Genomic DNA, 24,340 nt, shown 5'->3' with positions numbered 1-24,340 from the left:
GTCTGACTGAGCGAAGTACATCTCTCTGGATTTCTGTGGCTTTTATGTTAGGTGCAAATGATAGTATTTTCCTGCTTACCAGGATTAATTTGAGATAATGTAATCTAAAAAACGTTAGTACATTACAAATATACACTCACGTGAATTTATCTACTGGACATGTAGATAGACAGAAATGCTAATAGCACTCAGGACCACCACTTAATTCATAGCCCTTGTTGCTTGTAAGACCAGAGGACAATCTGGGATTCTGTCCTGAAGAGGGATCTACCTTCCACCACACAGGATGAACACCAAAGGAACCATGACTCAACCTTAGACTGTCTAACCACCTTCTTCCTTGGTGCCAGATGATAATCAAATAAGCCATGCCACAGATCTGGGTTTGGGGAGAGTTAAGTAGCAATTGTTATACTTCCTAATCCTGTCTGCCTAAGAAGCAAGGGAAATGGCTCACCCCAGTCTGCATCATTTTATTCTACTGACAGCAGAGATGAATGTAAACACTTAAAACTGATCCAGTTTCGGCTCTGTTCTCTCATTTTTAGTTGGTGTTTTAAGCACAACTCAGACACAACTATCTCCATGCCTTCATTATCTTTGTGAAACATCTAGTGTCAAGTGAAATAATTTCTTATTCCACTTTAAAGACCACAGTTGATGTTTTGTGTTTTCAGTTGGACAGGTGAACTACCCAAAGGTTGCAGACAATTCCTCCTTTGATGAGGACAGCAGTGATGCCCTCTCCCCAGAACAGCCAGCCAGCCATGAGTCCCAGGGGTCTGTTCCATCGCCGATGGACTCCCGGATTTGTGAGCCTCTCCCTAGCACCGCTGGCACATCACTAGCTCAGGTGAGAATGTGGTGGCCTCCTGCAGTGCCTTGGAGCTTCACAGCTACTGCTGATTTGTGGCAGAGGATCCTAAAAAGTGAGACCGAGGGATCCTTAAAAGGTATAGTCTGTGAGATTTCACAAGGGGTCTTAGCTCTGTGTGGTGTTGGTGAAGTCCTCTGGTTATTCAGGAGCCCCCATAGTGGTGCCACGTGGGGAAGGGGGCAGTCATTACTTGGTGATACAGCCTGCGTGCGACTGGTTCTGGCAGGCAAAGCTGGGTGATACAGGTGTGGGATTTTGATTCCTTTTCTGCCTTGAGAAGTGCTGCTTCTCAGGGACAACTGAAGCAGTGGGTTAAAGGAGTCTAATTAATGACTTGAAACCTGTGCTGCTTCCCTGTAAGTGGACACTTCCGGCACTCTGTTAAACTGTTCCCCTCCTCATATGTGTATTCATTATGCCTTTTTCTGTCCCTGCAGGGTACATCCCAACTGCAGATTAGTGCAGACTCCAGTGAAACACTTTTCCTACCTGAACAACCACCCCCGCCTCTGCCACCTCCTCCTCTTCTGCCCCCTAGTCTTACCAATGGAGCAGCTCTTACTGCTGCCAAGCCCCCACCAACACTCATTAAGGTACTATTTTGGGTGATTTCTTTGTTGTTGTAGTCTGAAGGAAGACAAGATGGTTACCCTGAAGAAGGTTTGGAGTTGGAAGTATTGTGTTAACAGATGCAAAGGAAGGAAAGCTTATTGCTCACTAGTGTCTTCCTCTGACACTAGTTGTGACATATTTAATAGGTTTTTCTGTTCCATGATGTATTCATCTTCTGTAAAATGGATCCTGAATGCAAAATGTTTTGAAACAATCAGCGTTATCCATAATTAGACTCAGTGAGTCTGCACTGGATGAGCAAGTGATCTGGTGTGCTGGGAAAGGTGACCTGCATTATGGTGCAGTGTAAGCTGCTGCGGGTGCTGTGACTATACTGTTGCCTGAGTTAGAGAAGCATGGAAAGACCCTGAGGTCAAATCTGGAGAATTTTGAAATGAAAATCCCAGTGTGTGTTCTGGTTTACATGAGGTGTTACATTATTTCAGTGTTTCCATTCTCACTTGCTTCCTCCTTTTCTTCTAAATAGCAAAGCCAGCCCAAGTCTGCTAGTGAGAAGTCTCAGCGCAGTAAAAAAGCCAAGGAGTTGAAGCCGAAAGTCAAGAAGCTTAAATATCATCAGTATATTCCCCCGGACCAAAAGCAGGACAAGGGAGCTCCTCCCATGGATTCATCCTATGCCAAAATACTGCAGCAGCAACAGCTCTTTCTCCAGCTTCAGATCCTCAACCAGCAGCAGCAGCACTACAACTATCAGACCATCCTGCCAGCCCCACCAAAGTATGGGTCCTAAATGGCAGCTCTCTCTTAGGAAGCACTTGCTTCCCCACTACTGTTATCAGAGAGATTGTGTTCTGGCTGTGAGGTGTGGCGATTGGGTGTAACACACTCAACCTTGTTAGATTACAGCGGGCCTCAGAAAGGGCCAGTGTCAGATGGATCAGACAAAAGCAGCTGAAGTGAGTTGGTTGGCAGAGTAAGGGGCATGGATATAGTCAAAGGCATTGGTGTGCTTCAATGTCTACGGTGACGTTAGTGACCCAGACATTTCTGAACATATATGATTGTTGACACTGAGGGCCTCCGGTGCCTTTCCACCTTGGTTTTGATGCCTGTGTTTTTTCATTCCCTGCAGGCCTCCAGGAGAGCAGCAGAGTGGTGCCAGTGCCCCTGCTGTACGCAATCTCTCCACCACAGTCAGCAGCACATCTTCAGTATCCTCTGGTTCCAGTGGGCTGATGCGACAAAACAGTAACGCTGCAGTGGGCAAGCCTGGCCCCCTCCCTGCCAACCTAGATGAGATGAAGGTAAATGTCCTGTGAAGCTGCACAGCCCCTTTTTTGCCATTCTCAGAGGGCACTACTGAACGATGTTGCTGCCCCAGAGCAGGGCTGAGGTGGACTGACAGGAGTTAGTGATAGCAGCTGGTATTGCTACCCTGCAGTCTGTACCTGAGGTGCAGGTTTGTTGGCCTGCAGGAGTGTCAGTTTAGTCCTTTGCCCCATGGCTCTGGTAGCTGTTAATAGTTGTGGTTACAGTGTATGTTCTCTTAATGCTGCCCTCTGTTCTTCCACATACCAGGTAGCAGAGTTGAAGCAAGAGCTGAAGTTGAGGGCCTTGCCTGTCTCGGGGACAAAGACAGACCTGATCGAGCGTCTCCGAGTTTACCAAGAGCAGAACAGTGCAGCTGGCCAAACAACCCCCACTCCCAAGCCCAGCACAGCAGCCATCCTCCCAAAAGCTGCTGAAGTGGTGGTAGCCTTCCCAGCTGCCAGGCTGAGCACAGGGCCAGCCCTGGTCACCACTGGCATTGCACCAGCAGAAGTAGTTGTGGCCACAGTCACCGGCGGAGGCGTGATGAAGTTTGGCAGCACAGGCTCGACTCCTCCTGTTTCTCCAACTCCTTCTGAGCGCTCACAAATGAGCACAGGGGATGAGAACTCGGCCACCGGAGACACCTTTGGAGAGATGGTGACTTCACCCCTGACCCAGCTCACCTTGCAGGCATCTCCAGTGCAGTTCCTGGTGAAGGAAGAAAACTCCAAGTCTGCCTCCTGCAGCGTAAATGCAGCACCCAGGTCAGAGCGGTGTAGCGCTGGTAACAGCAGAGATGCAGAAGTTAGGGACAAAGACCAGATGCTGCAGGAGAAGGACAAGCAGATCGAGGAACTCACCCGCATGCTGAAGCAGAAGCAGCAGCTGGTTGAGATGCTTAGGCTACAGCTAGAGCAGGAGAAGCGCTCTCAGCAGTCACTACCGGCCCCAGCGGCTGCAGGAGAAGGAACAGCCCTTGCCTCTAACCCAGTAGCATTTGGCACCCAGGTCAAGAGTGAAAACGGTTTCCTGAGCTGCCAGTCTGCAAAGCAATCCAGTGGCCAAACAGACCAATTCAGCCCTGCACCAACCGCTAGCCAAATGGACACTTCGAATCCAAGCCCAGTGCCAAAGAAAGCCGTGATGGTGAAGCAGGAGGTGCCAGCCGCGGAAGCAGAGCCACCGTGCCAGTCCCACAGCCCGCGGCTTTTCCTTGGCCAGCAAGGGAGTGCCCTGAGCGACCTCATCAAGGGCAGCCCTCCCCCCACCCTCATCACTGACTCCACAGGGACCCACATCGTCCTCACCGTGACCAAGCAGAGCGCCGAGAGGCAGGGCCTCTCGCCCCACGGGAAGGCAGGGAGTAGCTGCCCGGCCTTGCAGGTAGGCAAGGGTTAGATCACATCCTTGCTGCAGGCAGTTGGGTTCCTCTCTCCCTCTTCCCGCTCCTGTGGTTCAGGTTACCATAGGATGACTTAACACGGTGGAAATTCAACGCAGTAAATACTAAAATGGCTGATTTGCTTGCTACGATGGCTGGTAGATCATGGCTTTGTAAAACAGAGCAGTGTAAGCAGATCTTCAGCAAAAAGACTGGAATTTGACAATGATGAACTGCGTACAGCAATGCATGATTGACTGTGTGCATCACAGGCTGTTCAGCATTCTTCCAAACCCATGGTTCTGCCTTTTGTCAGGCAGGATCTCGGGCTTGGAGGATGAGGGTTTGCTGCCACATTTCACTAGTTTTTGAAAGAACAGCTATGCCTGTGGTAGTAAAAAAGCAGAGTGTATTTCACCTCTTGTACTTTACTGGAGAAAGCATAGTCAGAGTGATAGATAGGTCACCTTATCTACCAAGAGCTGAAATCAGACTCTGGGAGCAGGCTTTTTGCTTTTTGACTGCTCTTTGTTTTAATGCATGTCACTATTTCAGTGTTAACAGAGTCTTTCATCAGAGATGATCTACTATTCCCCTGTTGGCATGAGCTCAGCACTTAACTGAAGTGTTCTGAGTGTTTCTTCCAGGAAGGGATAAATAATCCCCAGGTTTTATAGCATAAGTCAAACCCCAGCATCTTCCATGGCATCAGAGAAGATTTTCATTCTCTGCTGCTACATTTCTTGCACCTTCTGCAGAGCAAGTGGCAGTGCCTACCATCAGGGACAGGCACCGAGTAGGCTGCATTTGCTGTGTAGCAGGTGAGATGCTAGGCAGCTGTCTAACTATCAGCATCCAGTGTCACCCTTGATACTGCAGGGTACCTTACCTGAGCTCCAGCTGCTGCTCCAGAAGGGGACAAATCCTGTGTCAGGTCTGCCAGCCCTCAAGGGACGTCATGGGTAGCCCAGGAATTTAGAGTGGTATTACCTCCTCTTTTAGGACTCTGAATCCCACCCCAGTCTGGTTTCTCTGCTTGGTGAAACAGAATGATTGACTCAATTTCCTAAAGAATAAAGAGTGGGGAAGAACAGACTTCATAAATCCTTTAAGAAACAGAAGCCTTTCTCCATGTTGTGTCTGGGGAATATCTTCTCATGGATAGCCTTTTCTTTCCAGAGAGTACAATCATCGCCCGCTAAAACTTCCAGCCAACCACCGTGTCAGCTACCTGCAAACACCCCTCAGCAGCCCACGCAACAGCAGAAGCAGCAGCCCACGCAGAAGCAGCAGCAGCAGCAGCAGCAGCCCCTGCAGCAGCAGCAGCCCAGAGGACTAAACCAATCTGTCAGAAAGGTAGCTTACTGCCTGCCCACTTTTCTTCCTTGTTTGTCTTTGCCTGCTGCCGGGGTTTGTAGCAGCGATGGGAAGGGGACGCACGCACAATCCTGGTCAGGGACCATCATCGCAGCAAGTGAGATCTCACAGCAGCTTCTGCCACAGCTTGCAGCTGCACGGAGTGTTTGGTTTTCAGCTTGAATGTGGCAGCAGAAGGGGTGCCTGGCATAGCCTCTCCATTCCCCTGCCTCCTGCTGAACTAGCTGTGATGGAGAGCCCATCAGGCCTGAGGTTTCAGGAGCACTAAGTGTCCATGAGGTCTTCCCCTTTGGGCACACTTGGAAGTGATGTGGAGGCTTTACAGCAAAGAGCTTGGGGCTAAACCCTGACAATTTGTTAGCTTCTGCCCTTCTGCTTCTTCTGCCCTTCTGCCTACTAGCTTCTGGGCAGAATACCAGCTGGTGTTTTAAAAAAGCATTGTCTATCAGTTAAAAAAAGATGAGAGGCCAGAGCGGGCAGCCTTGGTTCGCAGTGGTGTCCCTGATTCTTGAAGGAGTGCTGCTGAACTGAAAAGGTGGCTACGGCATGGAGAGAGGGTGGTGTAGGCAGTATGTCTGCTACTGAAGGTGGCATATAAGCTTGGAGAGGGGCCAAAAGGATGTGACCTTTTACTCTCTGGTACTGATGAACATGCTGTGATTTCCATTCCTGTGCCTTTGAGCATACCCGTTAATCATCTCTTTGTGAAGTGCAATGCCTGTTCAGAAAAGAGAGCACCTCTGGCTTTACCCGTTCTCCAGCTGGTGGCTGTAAAGAGGCTCTGCTGTGCATCTCCTCCCTTTCTAGCCCACTTAGCTCTCTCTCTAACATGTAATTAAGATATAGAAAGATTATGAAGAGTTTTTAGAGCTTGGAGGATCACTTCCAAGTCAGATCCTGGAAAGGATGTGAAGACCGGAGTCATTTCTAGTATAGTCGGAGTGGGATATCCACTTTGCAAAGGGTCAGTGCCTTAGTTTGCTTGGAGAGCTTTGAGGAAATGCAGAAGTTAAACGAAGGCACATTTTCCCTCAGACTCCCTTAGCTCATGTGCTGTGGAGGCATCTGTAGTGACTCTCCTAATCCTTTTGCCTCCTTGTAGGGTCAGAAGCCAGGTCTGCAGGTGGTCAAGGGGCAGCTGCTCCACATCATATTGTCTTTCTCAGCACCTCCAAACCTGCAGCCCTTCTTCCCCAACAGGTCCCTGAATATTGGTGCTCCTGGCAAAGCTGGCTCACCCAGTTTATCAAAAAAGGTACCCTCCCAGCACATCCCAGTGGCCTGTGCCACAATGCCAGTTTCTAGCCCCTCTCAGGAAGAGAGTGGACCCCAGAGCGGCTCTGCTGGCCGGGGCCCGGGGTCGCTCCTCTACCTGCAGGTCACAGAACAGACGAACAGCTTTCCAGGGAAAACAGGATGGGGAAGAGCATCAACACGTACAAGTGTTGGAACTGGCATTCAGCTACTTCCTGGGGATCACTGCTCCAGGGGAGCAAGCTTCAGTGTGGATCATGCATAACTGCTGTAGAGGCGAAGACCTGATCCATGTTTTAACTTTTCTTATGGGCAGTTTCAGTGCTGATTCATCTGGTAAAGCTGAGTCATGAGCACTACTTCCTGCAACACTTGGGGTTTCCTTTGGAGGTCTCTGGTGCTGCTGAATGCTCTGGTGCTCTCTGCCCACCATCAGGCTGTGAAACTTGCTGCTAGTGAAGCTTGATTGTGTCCCCAAAGCAGGCACTGCAGAGGGAGGTGGGTAGAAGAGAGGTCCTGGGTATATTGCGCAGAGTAGGCTGAATGCAACAAGGGAAGTGCCCTTTCTCTCCAAAGCACTAGAGGAATCCCCCACTTGGACAGATGAGGCTCTCCCCATCCACGAGCAGCCCGGTGGTGGTTTGTGGCATGGTTGCTTTAGTGTTAGAAAAATCAGCAAAAGATTTCCAGCTCTGAGTTGGAGGGGAAATCTGTCTTCCTCCCCTGCAGCCAGGGCATAGCGCACACAGTACATGGAAGACGCCAGGCTGCTGGGAGCAGAGCAGTGCAGACCTCTGTGCAGTGCTCACCAAGGGAGGGGGTGATGGTGTCTCAAAGCAGTTGTCAGACAGGAGTTGATGCGGCCTTTCTCCAGTTACCCCTTCTGCCTTCATTCTAAACAGCCCTCATCGCAGCCCGGCTCTCCTGCTGCCCCTTCCCCATCCCAGATGGACCTGGAGCAGCAACAGCACACGTCGCTTTTTGGAACTCCTCCACCTCCTGTCCCTGTTCCCTCGGTCCCAATGAAAGAGCCACCAGGCTATGAAGAGGCCATGAAGCAACAGCCAAAGGCCCAGGTGAGAGCAGTTCTTCTCCCAGGTTTCCTTGGAGAGCAGGTGAAATGTTGCCATTGTAAATCTGCTTAGATTCCTGATCTGGGCCACTAATAGAGAATGGAGACACAACTGTGCTTTCCTAGCTGAATTCCTTCTGGGGGGTTTGGGGCAGACCCCAAACCACAGGTAGAGATCCCAAGCCAGTTGCTGCCTGGTGACTATACCTTCCCCTCCAGTAACAGCCGAGGGTTATGGAGGATTCTGGTGCTGTGCCTCCATGTGCTCATTCTTGCTTAGATAACAGCCCCATCCCTGGGGCGAGGGAGGAGAGCCAGCGGCCAAGGGTGTTGCTGGAGGTGGAAGCTCCCCTGGTAAATAGGAAGCTAATCCTGCGCTTGCTCTCCCCAGGAGAATGGCTGTTCCAGCCAGCAGATGGACGACCTGTTTGACATTCTCATCGAAAGTGGAGGTAAGGAGACAAAGCATTTCCCCTTCTTTGGGTTTGAGCCTGGGGATTTATAGGGCACTGAGTGGAGAGTCTGTCATGGCTCAGGTCTTTGCTCCTGCGGCCCTGCCAGTGCCTTTAGCATTGGCAGGAGTCATTAAGGCACCGAGGGAGATGTCAGTCAGGCATTAGTACGACAGAAAGCTTCTCGGTGGCTCTGCTGCATCAGACCTGGGCACATCTCTTCTGTGATACTGGACAGAGTTGGAATTCCCCGGAGGTGGGCTGAAAACTCCCCATAGCAAGCCAAGTGTGGGCAGCGGATGAGTTTCCTTATCCCAGTTGGTGGTGGCTCGGTCTGGCTGGTCAGTGGTGGATCCTTCTGGTGTTCGGCCAAGCTTTTCCTCACCCTGGCCTGCCTGTTTGTTCCCTGTACAGAGATTTCTGCTGACTTCAAAGATCAGTCGTCCCCAGCTGGGAAAGAACCACCCGTGGCCCCAGCCTGCTCCCCACCGCCCAGCAGCCACCATTCCTCAGAGCTGGCGGTGCCCGTGTCCTTGGGGCAGCCGGTGCCCGTGGGCCGGCTGGAGGACTTCCTGGAGAGCAGCACCGGCCTCCCGCTGCTGACGGCAGGCCATGATGGGCCAGAGCCCCTGTCCCTGATTGATGACCTCCACAGTGAGATGCTGAGCAGCTCGGCCATCCTGGACCACCCGCCTTCACCTATGGACACCTCGGAATTGCACTTTGCTCATGAGCCGTCCGGGGGCATAGCCCTGGATCTGGCTGAGGCTAACTTGGACAGCATGGACTGGCTGGAGCTGCCGGGGGGGCCCGTCATGAGCCTGGCTCCCCTCAGCACTGCAGCTCCCAGCCTCTTTTCCACAGACTTCCTTGATGGACACGATCTGCAGCTGCACTGGGATTCTTGCTTGTAACTCTGTGAGCAGAGACTGAAGGGAATGGGAGTGGGAGGGCACAGGCATGCAGGGGGGGAGAGGCCAGTCAACCAAAAAAAAAAAAAAAAAAAAAGGAAAAAAAAAAAAAAAGAGACCAGCTCCTAGTATTTGTACTCCTCCCCCAACAGTGTCCTTCCTGCACGAAGCCGGCAGTGGTAGCAAAGGCAGACCCGCAGCTTGAGTCGCTGCTGCCTGGGCTGGGCCAGGGCAGGGAGAATGGCTGCTGGGGGAAGAAGCGGCTGCAGGAGCTCCAGGGCTGGTGGTCTCCTGCCCCCTCGGTGCAGCCTGACCCAGGTCGGGTGCGAGCAGAGCCGGACGCCCCTCTTCTTCCTCCAGGCGGGAACAGCGATGGCAGCGCATGGGAAGCAGGCACGAGTTCCCTCAAGCCTCGCAGAGGGGCATAGCGTGACCGGGCCCGAGCCGTTTCCAGAAGCGGCACCCCACGCCTCGCTGGGATTGGCAAATAAAGGAGGTTTAACGGTTGCAGAAGGGGATTCTACCTCCGGAGCAGGACACAAAACGCGGGAGTGCCGGCTGGGGGCACAGCTGCCCTCTGCACCCCCTCCCGTCCATCAAGGGAGGGCCTATTCTGCCGCAGGGCTGTGAGGAGCTGGGCAGAACAGGCACCTTTTCCAAACGTAGCCAAAGGGAACCAGGGTTCCCCCCACCCCAACCTGGTAATGTCTCAGCTGGTTTCCCAAATATTGCTGAGCTTGGCAGAGGCCTGCCTGCTTGCTTCACTCGCTTTGGGCTGCAAAACAGATTTTTAAGGTGCTAAAATCCAGGTCCTTATATGTTAAAATCTGTCCTTCGCTGGCCCAGACCTCTGGCTGTGCCTGGAAGCTAGCCTTCAGGCACACCCCGTCCCCCCCCCGGCTGCCACAGCGCTGGTGACATCCCCAGGTGAGCAGGGCAGTCAGTCTGTGGTGGGGGTTAGGGAGAAGAAATCATCCGTGTGTCCTGGGGAGCGTGTGGGGGGCACAGCTAGCGATGAGCAACATATCATTAGGGGCCATGTGCAATCTGTCTCTTGCCTTCAGCTGTGCTGTTGCCTCCTAGTAGCAGGTGCCCCAGCAGAAAGCAGCAGCCTAACAGGCAAGGAAGGGGAAGTGGCACTGCAAAAAGGGTGTTGTGAGGCTCAACGCAGGTCCTAGCTCAGGAGTGCGACTGTGAGGGCCACTTTCTGGGAGAAGTGGGAGCCTGAAAGCAAGTAATGGGCAGTTGACCTCCGCTCTTCCTTCCCTCCAGGCCCACGGGGTAAAAGGCTAAAGCAAATGGCTGCTTACTGGGAGCTGCTGCCCCGTCTCCAGCCAGCTGTGGCCACGTAGGGCCTGGGGCTGCTGACTGATGAGCAGGCAGACGAGTACCCCAAGCCCCCCCGAGCCATGATGATGCTATTCCTTGTGCAGGGTTTTGCGTTGGAAACCCAGGCCTGTGGCTCTCTCCTGTGCTGTTACTCTTGTCACTTTTAAATTCCTGTATTTGTTAGTAGTAACTCACCGCCATATTATTTACCTGGTGAGCTGTAGCCTTGCTGTGCTCCACGCAACCGCCTGGCCGCACGGCTGTCCCTGCTTGGGCCTTGAGCTGGGTCCAGGCTGCGGGGCAGCAGTTCCCAAGGGCTGGGCTGGAGCCAGCGGCTTTTGAAATCGTACAGACTGAGGTGCTGACCCTGCTCAGGCACTGGAAAGAAAAAAACTGCCATCCTTTTTAGTATCTCCTTGAGGATGCTGTCTTCACCTTTGCCCCAGGCCGGGCTGCAGTGCTGCCTGCTGGGGAGGGGCACACGCTGCTCCCCTTCCCCTTTGGTACCCAGGGCTCTTCTTAGGGGTCCTTGCTGCTGGGGGGCAGGTACCCCTGCTCTGGGGCAGGTGACTGCCAGCCCTGCACACTGTGCTCTCCGTCAGCCACCGAACTGGCAGCCCAGGGCAGGAGGTCATGCCTGTTTTGCAGCTGGGAGAAAATCCTGCTTTCCTGAGCCCTATTTGCTTGTTAACTGCATGGGGAGCCACTTTCTTAATCATTTGGAGGTGAAGCCTGCTGGCAGCTTCCTTCCTTTCTGCCCCCTTCTTCCCCCCCAGCTGTAAGCAAGTCAGAGCCTCTTATCTGCTTCCTTCAGTGTCTGGGTTGGAGAGGGATACCCCCTTCCCCCCCCCGGCACCCACTTTCTGTTGCCCAAACTACAGTGTCATGTCCTAAAAATCAGAATAACTGGGACTGATGGACACCCTCTTTGACCCCCCACCCCTCCCCAGTTCTCTCCTGGTGCAGCCCTGGTGCTCACTGGGAGCAGAGAGTGCATTAGTAATTAATTGCCTTACAGAGCTCCCCCAGGGCAGCTGCCCAGCCATGGGACCAGGTGGGTGCAGGAGGCAAGTGCTTTCTTAGGAGGAAAGGATGGGGGGCAAGGGGAGGATCTTTCAACTGCTAAGGGGAAAAAGTGAGGGTACCTATTTGTCAAACTGAAGCAAAAATCAGCTGCTTTTAGCCCACAGTGAGCAGTAGCCCCCACGAAAACCAGCTGTGTGATATCTTTTATACAAATAATTACAAAGCTGCAAACAGTAAATAAAGAATGAAATTACCGAAGTGCAATGAGCTCCTCGAAGAAGGTGGGAGCACTCCCAGCCTGTCCCAGCCACGGTTCCTCACGCTGGGCCAGGCATCCCCGTCTTTGCTGGCAGAGAGCTGCCAATGCCCATTACCAATATAGCCCTTCCCCAGGGTTGAGGGTGAAAGGCTGAGCTCACAGCTGCTCCCTTTCACCTTTACCCACCCACCTTCATTTGTGAAACTTTGTAGGAATTAATTTGAGTACATTATATTTGCCCAACAACATACTTGAAATTGGCTGATGGGCTCAAGAGCCCTCAAGGAGTCCAGACAATACAGAACCACGAGCCTCACCTCCTGAGGAAAGCAGCTAACCTGACAGAGCCCCTCTGCCAGGAGAGTGAGCGATAACCCGGTGCCCGTGGGCAGAGGGGAAGATGGTGCCTCATCCCAGGAAACAGTAGGAAGTCTTTTCCCCAAGCAGTGCCCAGAGCAGGCTAGCCCAGTTCTCTGCTTTCTTACTATTATTTGTTTGAATAATAGTTCAATAGTTCTTTGTCGGAAGAGGTATTCCCCTGGACATACATTTTTGCACCCACTGGGAAAAAACGAAGTCTGATGTTCTGCCTCTACCTTGAATGTAATCCTGAATCTTTCTGCTGTAACCACTACTTGTTTGTAATGTGTATTTGACTAGTACGCACTCTCCCTTCCACTATGCAGCAAAGTGACGGGTGATCAGCACCATCGGAGACAGATGGTGTTGGGGCATCGGATCCAGAGCGAGTATTCAACTGGAAAAGGATAAAAGTGACGAGTTAACGGGGGAGAGAATGGATCTTTAAATTGAATTATTTTTTCAGTTACAAATATTTGAAAAAAAAAATCCATTTTATTAAAAAAATTCCAAACAAACAGCCATGTGCTCAAAAACTTCTCTGCTATGCTGGTGGGAGGGCTTGGGGCCACTCTGCCTTTTCCAGCTAAGGGTGGGTGATCCCTCTGGGTCTTTCTCAAACCAGAAAAAAAAAAAGAAGCTTGAGTAGTGGTGCCTCATCTCTTCTCAGCTGCAGGGAGATTCCCTCTGTGTATGGAAATTACCTACCCTGCAACCAGAAGTAGGTCTTACGGTGGGAGAAGCACGGGCAGCTTTTACAGCCTCCCCCAGCCCCACAGGCTGGTCTGGACCGCAGCCGTTATGGTGGTGAGGTGACACTGCAGCCTTCCCCAGCCAGATGCCAAACTGGAATTACTTTGACCGAAAACACTCATTTTTCGTAACAGTAAATATGCTGTAACTCCCACCCTCCCATGACCTTGGGCTTCTGAACAGGGTTTTCCCCAGGCCTGTGCCCTGTTCCTGTCCTGCTTTGCAGCCAAGACTCCACCTGCTTTTTTCTGGAAAAGCTGCTTGTTGTATGGACAACACCGCTATCCACCACTGCCCAGCCCTGCTTTCTGCCAGCCCCGCTCCCTTTGCTAAGGGCCCTCCTCCTGCAGTGTCCCCACACTCCCTCGTTTTTGAGTATTTCTTGCTTTTCTGGGGCTCTGCTGCGGAGCTGCACTTGGGGGAGGGCTGGCAGCAGAGAGGCAAGGCAGGGCTGCCAGTGCTGGCGGCACAACTGCTCTTGCCCCGGTGGGAGGCCAGCGAGGAGCCCGAGCGGAGGAGACCTCAGCTTGATGCCAGCAGAGAAATGGGATCTTAATTATCAACCGGCAGAAATTAAGAATTAAATCTAGACCTGGCCCTGTCAAAAAAACAAAGCCAAAGCCCGGCACTCTCCCAAGATCCAGTTTATTTACAAACCCACAGAATAAAGGAAAGTAAGAATCTAGTGTCATTTCATGAGTAGTTTGTGCTCACAGACAAGCGCTTTCAGTAGAAAGTCACAGACTCCATATGCAGAGCCACCACCACAAAGCAGCAATTCTCCACTCCTGACCTGCGTCCCTGCCGCCGCCACAGGGTGAGGAGGACCAGTTAGTCTCCCTGAGCCAGCTCCAACCTGAACCCTGTCCTGAGCTACAACAGTGCCAAAATATACATGTTCCTGGAGTTAATTTACAGCTTTTTGGTTAACAGTAAAAATCATCTAGAGACTAAAATGACAGCATGAAACACTCTTGTTTAGGGGAGAAGGGGTTTTTGTCTGCTCCCAGAGGAGACAAGGCCCATCCCCTAGGGCCGTTACAGTGGTAACGGGCCAGTGCCGGGCCCCTCTTGTCAACACCCCACACACCAGTGCCAGGGAGGTGGGATGAGGCCAATGCCAGCTCCCTCTTCTCAGCCCCTGCTCCAGGTCAGAGGAACTCGCCCAAGTGCTTCAGGTTTTGCCATCCCTCTCCCAGGCAGAGGTGAGCCCTTGGCTGGCCTGGGGCGGGAGATGTGCTATCCCTACGAGCCTCTCACCAGCCCAATTCCACTCGCACCCGCGGTGCCACCCGCCAATGGCACCAGCTTTCGTGGATCAAAGCCACCCCGCACGGACTGCCTCTTCCCCACAGCGACGGCAGCAGACACGCTCACGTACCCACGCATCCGCTGGCCCGTGGGGCTGCGTGCGAGGGGCTGCGGGCCAGGCAGCTCCCCCAGGCACGGGGAGGGGGGAGACAGGGCAGAGGCAGGCAGGAGATGGGGGTGGCAGAGCTGGGGAAGGCTGGGAGGGGGCACTTGTTTTTGTGGCCAGAACACGCTTGTCCCTTTTGCAGCATCACCCTCCACCATCACCTCCCTCGCAGGTCTGCAGCTAGGCCTCTCAGCGCTGCCGCCATCTGTCCCGGGTGGCCTGGCAGCCCCCCCCGAGGGGGATTTTGTCACAGATATGAGTGGGGGGGGGGAGGGCAGGGGGTGAGACATGACCGGGGTGGGGGAGAGGAGTGTGCGCCACTGAGAAGGTTCCCCAAGGATGGGGTGGGGTGGGGGTCACCCATCTATGTCCCAGCTGAAGAGATGGTGCTTCACCAGCATGTCCTGCACCCCTTCCTTCAGCGGCTTCTTCTCCTTCTCCTGCAGGACGACACAGAGAACTGGGTCAGTGCACCGCACCCAGAAAAGGGGAGGTCGCGTCTGTGGGGAGAGCCCCAAAGCGCACCGAGGTCTCCGGCACCTAGACAGAGCAGCCCTCTGCGCTTCCCACCTCCATGCAGCTGAAACAGGGAGACGCCCTGCGGTTTGGAGAGCACCGGGGAAGGGACGGGCCGCCGTTTCCCTCTGCCCCAGCTGGGCAGGGGCAGGCAGCAGCCCCTGCCAGCACTGGCACACAGCTCCCGGGCACAGCCTGCCCTGGCAGGGAAAGCAGCCCCATCCACAGCTTCCAGTGCCAGCTCAAGAGGAGGTAGAGGATGGGCTGGAGCTCAAAGATGGGAGAGGAAAGCCCCCGGCTGAGGGAGAGAATGAGAGATGCCACCTACTCACCTCCCTCTTTATTGGCAGCTCCCAGTCCTGAGAGAGGCTGAAGGCAAATTTGCAGAGGACTCTGCAATGGAAGAGAGCAATGGTAGCACATCACCCCAGATCACAACTCCCAGCCTGTGCCCACAACTGCTGCCCCCCAGGCACACAACTGCACGGGCTCCTCAGCTTGGCCTGGCACACCACAGAGCTTACAAGGATGAAATTCCTCGTTTGTTGGTGTTGAAAGGGCAGCACCAGCCACTCATCCCGTTTCCCCCTCCTCTTTGGGCTTCACACCCTGCCAGGCTCAGGCTGGAAAGAGAAGCCTGAAGATGTGACTCAAGTGCAACCCCTACAGAGCCTGACACAGCAGCGCAGGGAGGCACGGGCAGACGGCAGACACACATGGCTCAGGACTGCAAGCAGTGGCAATGGGGGGAGATGCAGGTTCCTCTCCAGAAAGCAGACCCCCTGCCAGTAGCACCTCAGAGTTTCTGCATTCCCCTCTCTCTCTCCCTGGAGTAAGGGAAGTGTCCTGACCCCCATGGACAAGTGCCACATGGGGATGGCACTTGGAGCTCCCTCGTCAGACCCGGCTCTAAGCAAGGGCTGCAGGCACAGCCTCAACCCTGTCCCTAGGACAGAGACACACAGCTCGGACCTCCTGGCGACAAGCTCGTCAATCTTTCAGGCTCAGGGGAAACTCCTGTGTGGGTATCTCCTCCGACTCCTGCTGCAGTGAGGGAGCTGAGGCCCTCCACAGGAAGCTGGCTAGGAGAAATATGGCATAAGCCTCCACTCCTGCTCCACATAAACCCGGCCCCAGCCACGAACCAGCCCTGCTTGGTCACAGGACATGGCAGCAGAGAGGTGGAAGGGACTCCCCTCCTCCCATTCCGCAGCAGCACAAGGAGAACAGGGCACCCCGAGGTGTGTATACACAGGCCTGCTCCTGGCTACGGATGCTCCCAGACTCCACACTGGGGCCAGAGGCAACAGGGTGGCATGGAGAAAAACCAGTTAGTTCCTGCAGAACGGCAGCAGCAACAGGGCTGGAGTGGTGGTGGTGGTGGCAGGTTTGCTCTACAGCTCCCTGGGACTGGATGTGGCTTTGCGGTGTGCAGGAGGGCCAGGAGCATGCAGTGTGGATGTGTGCCCTGGGCTCCAAGTGATGTGCTTTGTGCGAGCTCAGGCACTAAAGTCGCGTTCAGCCTCTGACATCGCTCCCTCACTTAACCAGGAGTCAGCCAGCGACCGACTCCTTCCCAGCCGGGGACAGTCAGACTCTCTCTCTAGCACATTCCCTGTTCCCTGCTTGGCCTCACGGTGGCTGGCAGAGGATGTGGAGAACATAGGGGTGGAAAAGGCAGCCTCTCCATCAGAGTAGGTGCAGGGCACAGCAGGAGGTTGCTGGCAGGCAGAGGCTGCCTGCTTGTCACGACAGCTCCCCAGGAGCCAAGCTCTGCTCTTGGATCAGGCAGGCGCAGTGCATCACATTAAGCAGTCTAGACAGGTGCTGCTGCCTCAGCACACAGAAGTCTCTGCAGCGGGGATGTCTGGGCAGCCCACACTGCTCCTCACTGGAGAGGGCCCAAGGCCAGCCATAGGGAGGGCCACCTCCTGCAGAGGAGGAGGAAATCCATTCCAGACCCTTGCAAGGCCCATGGGGACACTCACCTAAGCTCACATTTGATCTGTACCCAGCCAGGACTGCGCAGGAACGACCAGGGGTGGAACCACTTTTCCACTGTCTGCAGGCTTGAGCACAGCACCTCCAGCCACAAATGCAGCACCTGCTCGCTGCAGCAATGGGGTAGAGGCATGTTATTTGGCTGAAGCCAGGGAAAGAAGCCCCGTCCCTTTGGGATAGTCTATTTTCAGCCCAAGCCTTGACCCCAACCCCCAGTCCTGTCCCCTGTAGGAACAGGATAACTCAGTAAACTTCTGTGACCCACTCCACGCAATAAGAGCTACTTCTTCCAGCTAGGAGCCAGGCCAGCACGATGAACAAGAAAGGAGCAGGTCGCACTCAGTGGCTGTAGTGCGAGGGCAAAAAGACCCTGTGGCCTAAGGCACACTGAAACTGCTGCCTTGAGCCTGCTCTGCTCCCTCCCAAGCTCCTCGCACCCGCAATGCCAGGGGTATCAGGACCAGATGACTCACTTGAGTCCAACGCAGATGAGGGAACGAAGCTTCACGTCCATCTGTGCATGTGCAGCATTGTGTGTCATGTTCACAGCCTGAACTGCCTGCAGGGAGGGAAGATGGGGTTACCGCCTTCTCAGCTTAGCCTTAGGCACGGCTAGGCAGCCGTTTCAGCAACACAGCCAAATCCTGCCCTCCTTGGAGCAGAGCTCCCCACCCTCACCCAGTGCCACCTGCTAGCGTCAGGGGGGCCAAGCCTTCCTGATGGCTTCACTTTCTGCCTTTCCCCAGGCACCTGGTGTCTGTACTCCTTCCCATCAGGGAAGGTCTGGGAGACTCTCGAGCATCTCCCTAGAGAGGAGCCTCACCCTCCAGCAGCCTCCATGGGAAACTTCCCCACATTAGGAGCTGGGCTCTGGCTGGGCTGGGGGCAGCACTCACCCGGTAAAGCAGCTCCTCCGGAGTGAGGACTTTGCCATCTTCATCAAGCCTGCAAAGATCACAGTAGAGACCTAGCTAGCTCTGAGGCCACCCCAGGCACATGCAGGCCTCTCCCATACCCCAACAGCTCTCTTGCTACTGCCGAGCCCACAGGTGATCGATCCTGCAGCCCTGAGAGAGGAAGACACAGACCCAGAAGCAAACATGGGAGCCTGGGGAAAGGGACAAGAGCCACTGCCAGCCCCAAGTCAGCACAGGCACAGCAGCATGCTGACAGCACACCCACAGAAGGATGGAGCAGACCATGACCCTTTCCCAGGTGGAGAGCAGCAGCAGTTTTGATGAGCACGCAGGAGCAGGGTGCAGACCCAGCCGCTTGGTGTGACTAAAGCAGCCTTACCTGTAAGTCTTGCAGAGCACAAGGCGAGAATACACAGAGTCAAAGTCCCGTTCCACCTCCCGGCTTGCAGCCTAGTAGGGCAGAGGGACAGTCAGCATACTCTGCCCTACAGCCCCCTCACCCCAGCCCTCCGGTAATACTGCCCCGTGAAGGGAACCGAGACATCTCACCTCTTCAATGAACAGCCAGGGATGGCAGGGCCCCCCCAGCAGAGATGGCTTCTTCAGTCCGTGTTCGAATATGGACTTCAAGGCTGGACAGAGTGTCCCTCGCACCAAGTCCGTCACCCCTTCTGTGACTGAGTCATCTCCAGCGATAGAGTACTGAGGAACATGAAGAGCCAGCTCTCAGCATACTGCCGAGATGGCAGAGCATGGAGGTGTTCCACTCACCTACAGCTTCTCTGCACAGACCTCTTCTACTCCCAGGTGCCCACCAGTCCCCCCTCCCTAAACCCCTTACACTCTTGCTGGCTCTTGCATAAGGCACCATGTTCAGTGCTACTCTCCAGGGATTTGGTGGGACACCAGGGCCTTTGTGCCTAGGTGGTGCCCAGGAGACCACACGGGTGACCCCAGCACCATCCTGGCTGAACTCGGCGTGTAGGAACTGTTGCTGTTTGGTGTGATGCTGACTGAGCCAACGTAAGGAGAGGGACTTGCACTGAGGGTCTCTGGGACTCTGTAAGCTGCTAAAAGTCAAAACAAAGGGGGATAGATAGGAATTCCCAGGTCAGCTGGTACACCACTTCAAGGTATCACCCTGACACACTGTTAGCATGAAGGATGTTCCAAAATTAGGATAAGTGGGATCCTCTCTACTCCCACAGTTGGGAGGAGAACTGCTCAGCAGTACAGGGTGCATTCACAGTCAGAGAGGTGATCTGCATTCTAAGGCACCAGCCCTGAGAAGAGGGTGAGGAAGCAAACGAGGTGTCAATAGTGACATCTCTCTAGGGGCTTCTCTTGAGTGGTCTCAGATCAGCCTTTGAGCCCTTCCTTACTCTCCAAATGCTGAGGTGGAGAGGAAAAACAGGGCCTTCTCCACTTCCTCTGCAAACTGCCTAGGCCAACAGCTGCTGATGTTTGTCTCCTACCCGCTACCCCAGCCTTGGGGCCATATCGAGGTATCTGCTCGAGATAGATGGCATCTCGCCACTGCCGGTTGCGAGAGGAACTGAGAGAGTGCTCCCTCGGGCACAGCTGCCTGGGGAGAATCCACTGTGGTGACCGCAAAGCATGAGCGGGATCCACAGGCACAGCCTCAAAGGAGGAAGAGCAGGGCAGGGAGCCAGCAGAAACACTGCCCACAGGATCCTGCCGTGTACCTGCCTGCTGCTTTCTCAGCTTTCCCAAGGTTCATCTCTAGGGTCCTTGCGAGCCCAGGCATCACACTCAGCTACCCCTTGCAGCCCTCTGGGACCCTCATTCTCCAGTCAGTCAGCATGAGGAAGCAGAGCAAACAGGCTTAGGAAGATAAGCTGCCTGATCACATCACTAAGCCTCAATAGCCAGAGAGAGCAAACAGACTCGGAGGGGGAAATACATGGCTCTCTTCAACTATGTTTTTTCAGTTATGACATGACTCTTTTTTATCTTGTTTTTTGTTGTTGTTGTTGTGGGGTTTTTTTAATTACCTCTTTACTCCGCTCATCCAAGATCTCCACAAATTTTGCAGGAAACCAACCTACAAAGAGTGGACAGAGAGGTGAGCCTGATGTAGACACTGAGAAACAACACAGACAAGACCAGAGCCCAGTGGAAGCTGAGAATAAATCAGCATTCATAAGGTCCAACCCCAAAGAAGGAAGTGAGCAGCCTCAAAATCACAAGAATTAGGGCAACTGCAAGAGGAAGCCGATTACAGGATACTGCCCACAAGCAGCAGAGATGACATGCACCCAACCACCCTGTGCCAGGAGGATGCAGCCTGAACTTGCTGTTTACAAGAAGTAATCGGGTAGCTGCATCACTGCTCTCATACCCTGCTTTAACATTTCCCTGGCAGATGCTGTGGGAAACCGGCAGAGCCTTTGCTGCAAATGTGGGAGAGCAGTTGCTGTGGATGAATGGATGCTCTGCATCTGGCCCCACTCTCCCCAGTGCAATCCATCCTGCTCTCACCTCTCAGTCCATTCAGCTCTCCCACCCAACAGTGCTCATCCTTCTGGGAAATGATCTGAAAAACAGGGATTGGAAAACACTGGTTGAAAAGAGTGCAGCACCAGGAGGGCTACAGCTGCCCAGCTGTGTGTACACAATGAGGAACTGCTTTCTCCTCAACTGTTTTGCCAGCGTTCTCTTCTCACATGGCCCAGGGCCTTCACGAGCAAAAAGCTACTGCAAACACAATGTTACCCCTGTTTTCCCCCAACTTCTGATGGGATCCCCACAGCTAAAACATGGGACCAAGGTTGGACCAAATCAACCTTTTGCTCAGCTGTATGGCAGCCAGGAAAGGGACTTGGTGGTTGCACTGAGAATGACCCACAAGACAACACTCACAGGAACACCCTGCCTCATCCCAGGCAGCCCCAAGAAACACCAGCTGCTTCCCTTAGACTCCTAACTGGGCTCTGAGCTGATGTCCCTTCTTTCCCTGCAGAAGAGGCAGTGCAGTGTCCCAAACAAGTTGGGCGTGCCCTTTGTGTGGGTTGCCCAGGTCCCCGTCTCCTGGGCTAACGCACCGTAATGATGTCATTCTTGCGGAAGCCCAGCTCATCGTCATCGTGGCGCTCAAAGTCCAGCAGTGCCTTTGCTCGTCGTCTTCGGTTGCGGGAACAGGCCACATAGTTCTCGTGGTCCCGCTGGTGGCTCTCCATGCTGTAGTCTGGAGTCAGATCCTAGCATGCATGTGGATGAAGAGCAGAGAGCAATGACGAGCAACAGATGACTCCCAGCTGACCTGCCAAAGCTTGCATGCCCCTGTTCCCAACCCTATTCCTGCGCCTAGCAGGCGGACAACGTCCCAGCACAGCCCTCCTCCACCAGAGTTGGGTTGAGCAACCCTCATCCTCCACCCATTACACCTGGTGTGTTCTTTCTCAAGTCCACACTCCAGGAGCATTTGAACAGCCCTGTCCTGCGGTGGACACTCAACACTCATGCCTGGAGCACACAGCAGTGCAGATCCAGCTGTTCCCACTCACAATGCTGCAGTTCTTGGGATCCACACACTGGAAGTGCCGTGCCACCTGAAGAATGGCCTCACGCAGGTCAGCCACCAGCTCCGTCTGCTTGATGTTCTTGGCCTTCAGTGCCTCGAGATCGTCATCCCCTGGGGGAGCCCACACAGCCAGAAGGAAGGTGAGGAAAGGAAAACAAGTATAAAGTATTAATTTTTGTTAACATTAGAAATCATTGATTCTGCAGAAATCAGAAAAGCCTGACATTAGAAGTGCCTACACTAAAGCAGGTACTTACTGCTAATCTATTCAATAATGTAAATAACCAATACCAATTTGACTGTCTCAAATTTTAAGGAGCTGGTATTTCAAACCACATATGGAACTGGAAGATGCCATCTTTGATCTGTCTGGACAACTCAGTATACCAAAATACTGTGTACTGCTTTAGAGAAGTGTCTACGCAGTATATAGATGGCTGAATGGTGGAACACAAAAACTAGGGAACTTTCAAAAATTCTCTTCAACTGAAATTCTCTTGAAACTGAAACAGCTTTTGGTTGAACTACTTCTGATTTTTGCATACCTCACAGGCTGAGAGCATCTTCTTCACTGAGTCTTATACAAGACTTGAAAAAGCAAGACAGCCCACTTTCCTCTGTCAGTCTAGAAGTCAGAGCCATGACACAAAAGCTGCCTTCTACTTAAGACCTCGACCTCCCTAAGAGCCAGATTTCAAAGGTTTTGGGTGTGTAGAAATGGTCATAAGTACAAAGTAAAAGTTACCAAAGCATCAACTGTCACCAATTCCCCCAGGAGTTTTGACAGCCTATCTCTATTAATTTATGCAGAAAGATACCTAGTGGGATGGATTCTTTAGGCAGTTAATGTATCTGAATGCCTTAAAAATCGGGTACATGATGTTTGGGAACAATGAACCATTTGCTTCTTTTTCTAAAAAAATTCAGTTTGTTTTAAATTCAAAGTGTATTTTCATACATCTGTTTTTGCTCTCTCTGTAATATACTGAAGATGTGGTAGCTTGATTAGCAAAATCAACATTTAAAACAATGTATTTTTCACTCAACTCCAATTTTTATACAAACACAGCTTTTATGCATGACCCAAGTAAATAATTCGCTAGCAAATAGTACTCTGCTTATCTTCTAACAGCATTACAGAAACCAATATGAATAAAGTGTGGCCCGATCTATACAGCTGCTGCAACAGCTATATACATATGAAGTTTCTGCTTATTGAAGTGATTAACAGTATCTTTTAATCATAAGTGACCCTAATTAAAAAGACCAACACTTTAAGAACATAATAGAAGCACAAAATTAGATTTAAAATTATTTTTATAATTGTTTTCTATTTGCTAAATTAAACAATTAGAGAATCAGACACACAGAGCTGAAGAGAAAACTGAACTTTGCTTCTGGACTAGAAAAAATGGTAGGGCATACTTACTCCCAGTCCAAGCAATGAAAATTAACAAAACCTCCTCCTCACTGGCCAGGGGTAGGAAATAGAGCATGTAAGAAGTCTCACTACAGATTCAGAGATACAAAGATTGTAAATAGATAGGTGGTCACGCAGATGGCGGGGATTCCCAGAAAATTCACGTTGCTAAAACAGAACGTGACTAAAGAAGAAACTACTCAACCACAGCCACGCTAGCTCCATGGGCTGCCCTCATTTACATAGATCACTGATTCCCTCTGTCATCAATTCAGTCCCTTCTGGCCAAAATACCGTGCTCCGCCCTCTGTACTCAGATCAATCCCACCCAAACACAAGCAGGAGGTATGGGAAGCAAGTTCCACACCCTCCCACCTTCGAATATACACCATACAGAGGAAAGCAACTGGGGTTCCCACCAGATTCACCTCACTGCACCCAACATGCCTGCAGGGACATTCCAAAACAGGGAACTGGTGCAGGATCGGCCACACGTGAGGAGGCTCTGTTTTGAGCCTGCCAAGACTGACTAGCTGCACGGTTGTGCAGAGGAGGACTAGCTCTCCTGCCTCTCCTTGTTGCAATGCCCATCCAACAGGAAAAAGGCAACACGTGTATCTCATTCTCTGCCAAACTACCTTTTGCTGTTTCTTCTTTCATTAGAAATCTGGTCCAACTCCTCAAATCTCAGCTAGAGAAAGCCTTGGCCAACTTGATCTAGCAAGAGCCTGGCTTTGAGCAGGTGAGGTTGCGCTACAGACATCTAGAGGTCCCTTCCAAACAGTGCGCCTGTGACTCCTGCCCAAGTCACTACTAAAACAGCATTCACTCTAAGGAAAAAGAATTAAGTCCTGGATAAGTTCTTACTCCCATCCAGACAAGGGTTATATACCAGCTCTACACAGTAACTATCACAGGAAGCAGACTTTACAGTTAAGGTTGTTTGACAGTTCCTAGTATAAGGTGAATTTATCATGTCCAAGCTTTCCTTCCCCTCACTTGGGCTGAAGTTTTCCATTCTGGTTGTCTGCTGCACGGTGATAACTTCTCTATTTTAACCAATGTTTTAAGAATACTAGGTAAAACCCATGACAGTCACTGCACAGAAATCCCACTAAAATGAGAAAACACTATCATCTCAGTTCTACCATTGATACATTTTGAAGCTTGAACTTTAAATTTGTCTTTGTGCGTGGGTATAACTTGCTATCACTTTCATAAAGCTACTCAAACTTGGTCAAGGATACTGAGACACAAGAAAGATGCATTTGGCAGCTAAGTTCCCTGCCAGTTTGGTTTGTACTGACTGTATGGTAACATTACATACAAGAGGTCTGAGTTTAGGTTGCACAAGCAACTTTCCTGCATTTCTTCACTTCTGCATGCTTGACTTTACAGCTTCATTGGTCTTCTACCATAACTTCTATATGTAATGCTGTATGCGCTTGTAGTAAGCCTGTGACAATATATCCACTTCCTGGAGAACACCAGAAAAGCTCTTCTCTGAAAAGACCAGTAAAACCCAGTTTTAGATTAATTCAGGCCATTTCAACCACAACAGGAACACTATTTGAACCTTGTAAATTCAGT

General features: G+C 52.3%; 2 protein-coding genes across 2 annotated transcripts in view; one reads left to right on the top strand and one right to left on the bottom strand.

Moving 5' to 3' along the window:
• MRTFA (myocardin related transcription factor A) overlaps positions 1-12,702 on the top strand; it is a 100,318-nt gene extending 87,616 nt beyond the window's left edge. Inside the window, exons 9-17 of the mRNA XM_049822328.1 lie at positions 678-853; positions 1,315-1,470; positions 1,977-2,227; positions 2,583-2,754; positions 3,029-4,144; positions 5,322-5,498; positions 7,676-7,849; positions 8,237-8,297; positions 8,712-12,702. Coding sequence (XP_049678285.1) covers positions 678-853; positions 1,315-1,470; positions 1,977-2,227; positions 2,583-2,754; positions 3,029-4,144; positions 5,322-5,498; positions 7,676-7,849; positions 8,237-8,297; positions 8,712-9,211 — 2,783 coding nt within the window. The 3' untranslated portion in view covers positions 9,212-12,702. The remainder of the gene's footprint in view (positions 1-677; positions 854-1,314; positions 1,471-1,976; positions 2,228-2,582; positions 2,755-3,028; positions 4,145-5,321; positions 5,499-7,675; positions 7,850-8,236; positions 8,298-8,711) is intronic.
• An 862-nt stretch (positions 12,703-13,564) lies between these two features.
• The window catches only part of SGSM3 (small G protein signaling modulator 3), a 31,304-nt gene continuing 20,528 nt past the window's right edge, over positions 13,565-24,340 (bottom strand). Inside the window, exons 13-23 of the mRNA XM_049822003.1 lie at positions 21,314-21,441; positions 20,852-21,007; positions 20,289-20,343; positions 19,802-19,851; positions 18,336-18,488; positions 18,166-18,236; positions 17,766-17,814; positions 17,343-17,428; positions 16,857-16,979; positions 15,201-15,261; positions 13,565-14,792 (exon numbers count right to left, since the gene is read on the bottom strand). Of these exons, the coding sequence (XP_049677960.1) occupies positions 14,709-14,792; positions 15,201-15,261; positions 16,857-16,979; positions 17,343-17,428; positions 17,766-17,814; positions 18,166-18,236; positions 18,336-18,488; positions 19,802-19,851; positions 20,289-20,343; positions 20,852-21,007; positions 21,314-21,441 (1,016 nt within the window). The 3' untranslated portion in view covers positions 13,565-14,708. The remainder of the gene's footprint in view (positions 14,793-15,200; positions 15,262-16,856; positions 16,980-17,342; positions 17,429-17,765; positions 17,815-18,165; positions 18,237-18,335; positions 18,489-19,801; positions 19,852-20,288; positions 20,344-20,851; positions 21,008-21,313; positions 21,442-24,340) is intronic.

Source organism: Accipiter gentilis, chromosome 18, assembly GCF_929443795.1.
Source record: "Accipiter gentilis chromosome 18, bAccGen1.1, whole genome shotgun sequence".
NCBI classification, from domain to species: Eukaryota; Metazoa; Chordata; class Aves; order Accipitriformes; family Accipitridae; genus Astur; species Astur gentilis.
This window is presented reverse-complemented; position numbering and strand designations above follow the sequence as displayed.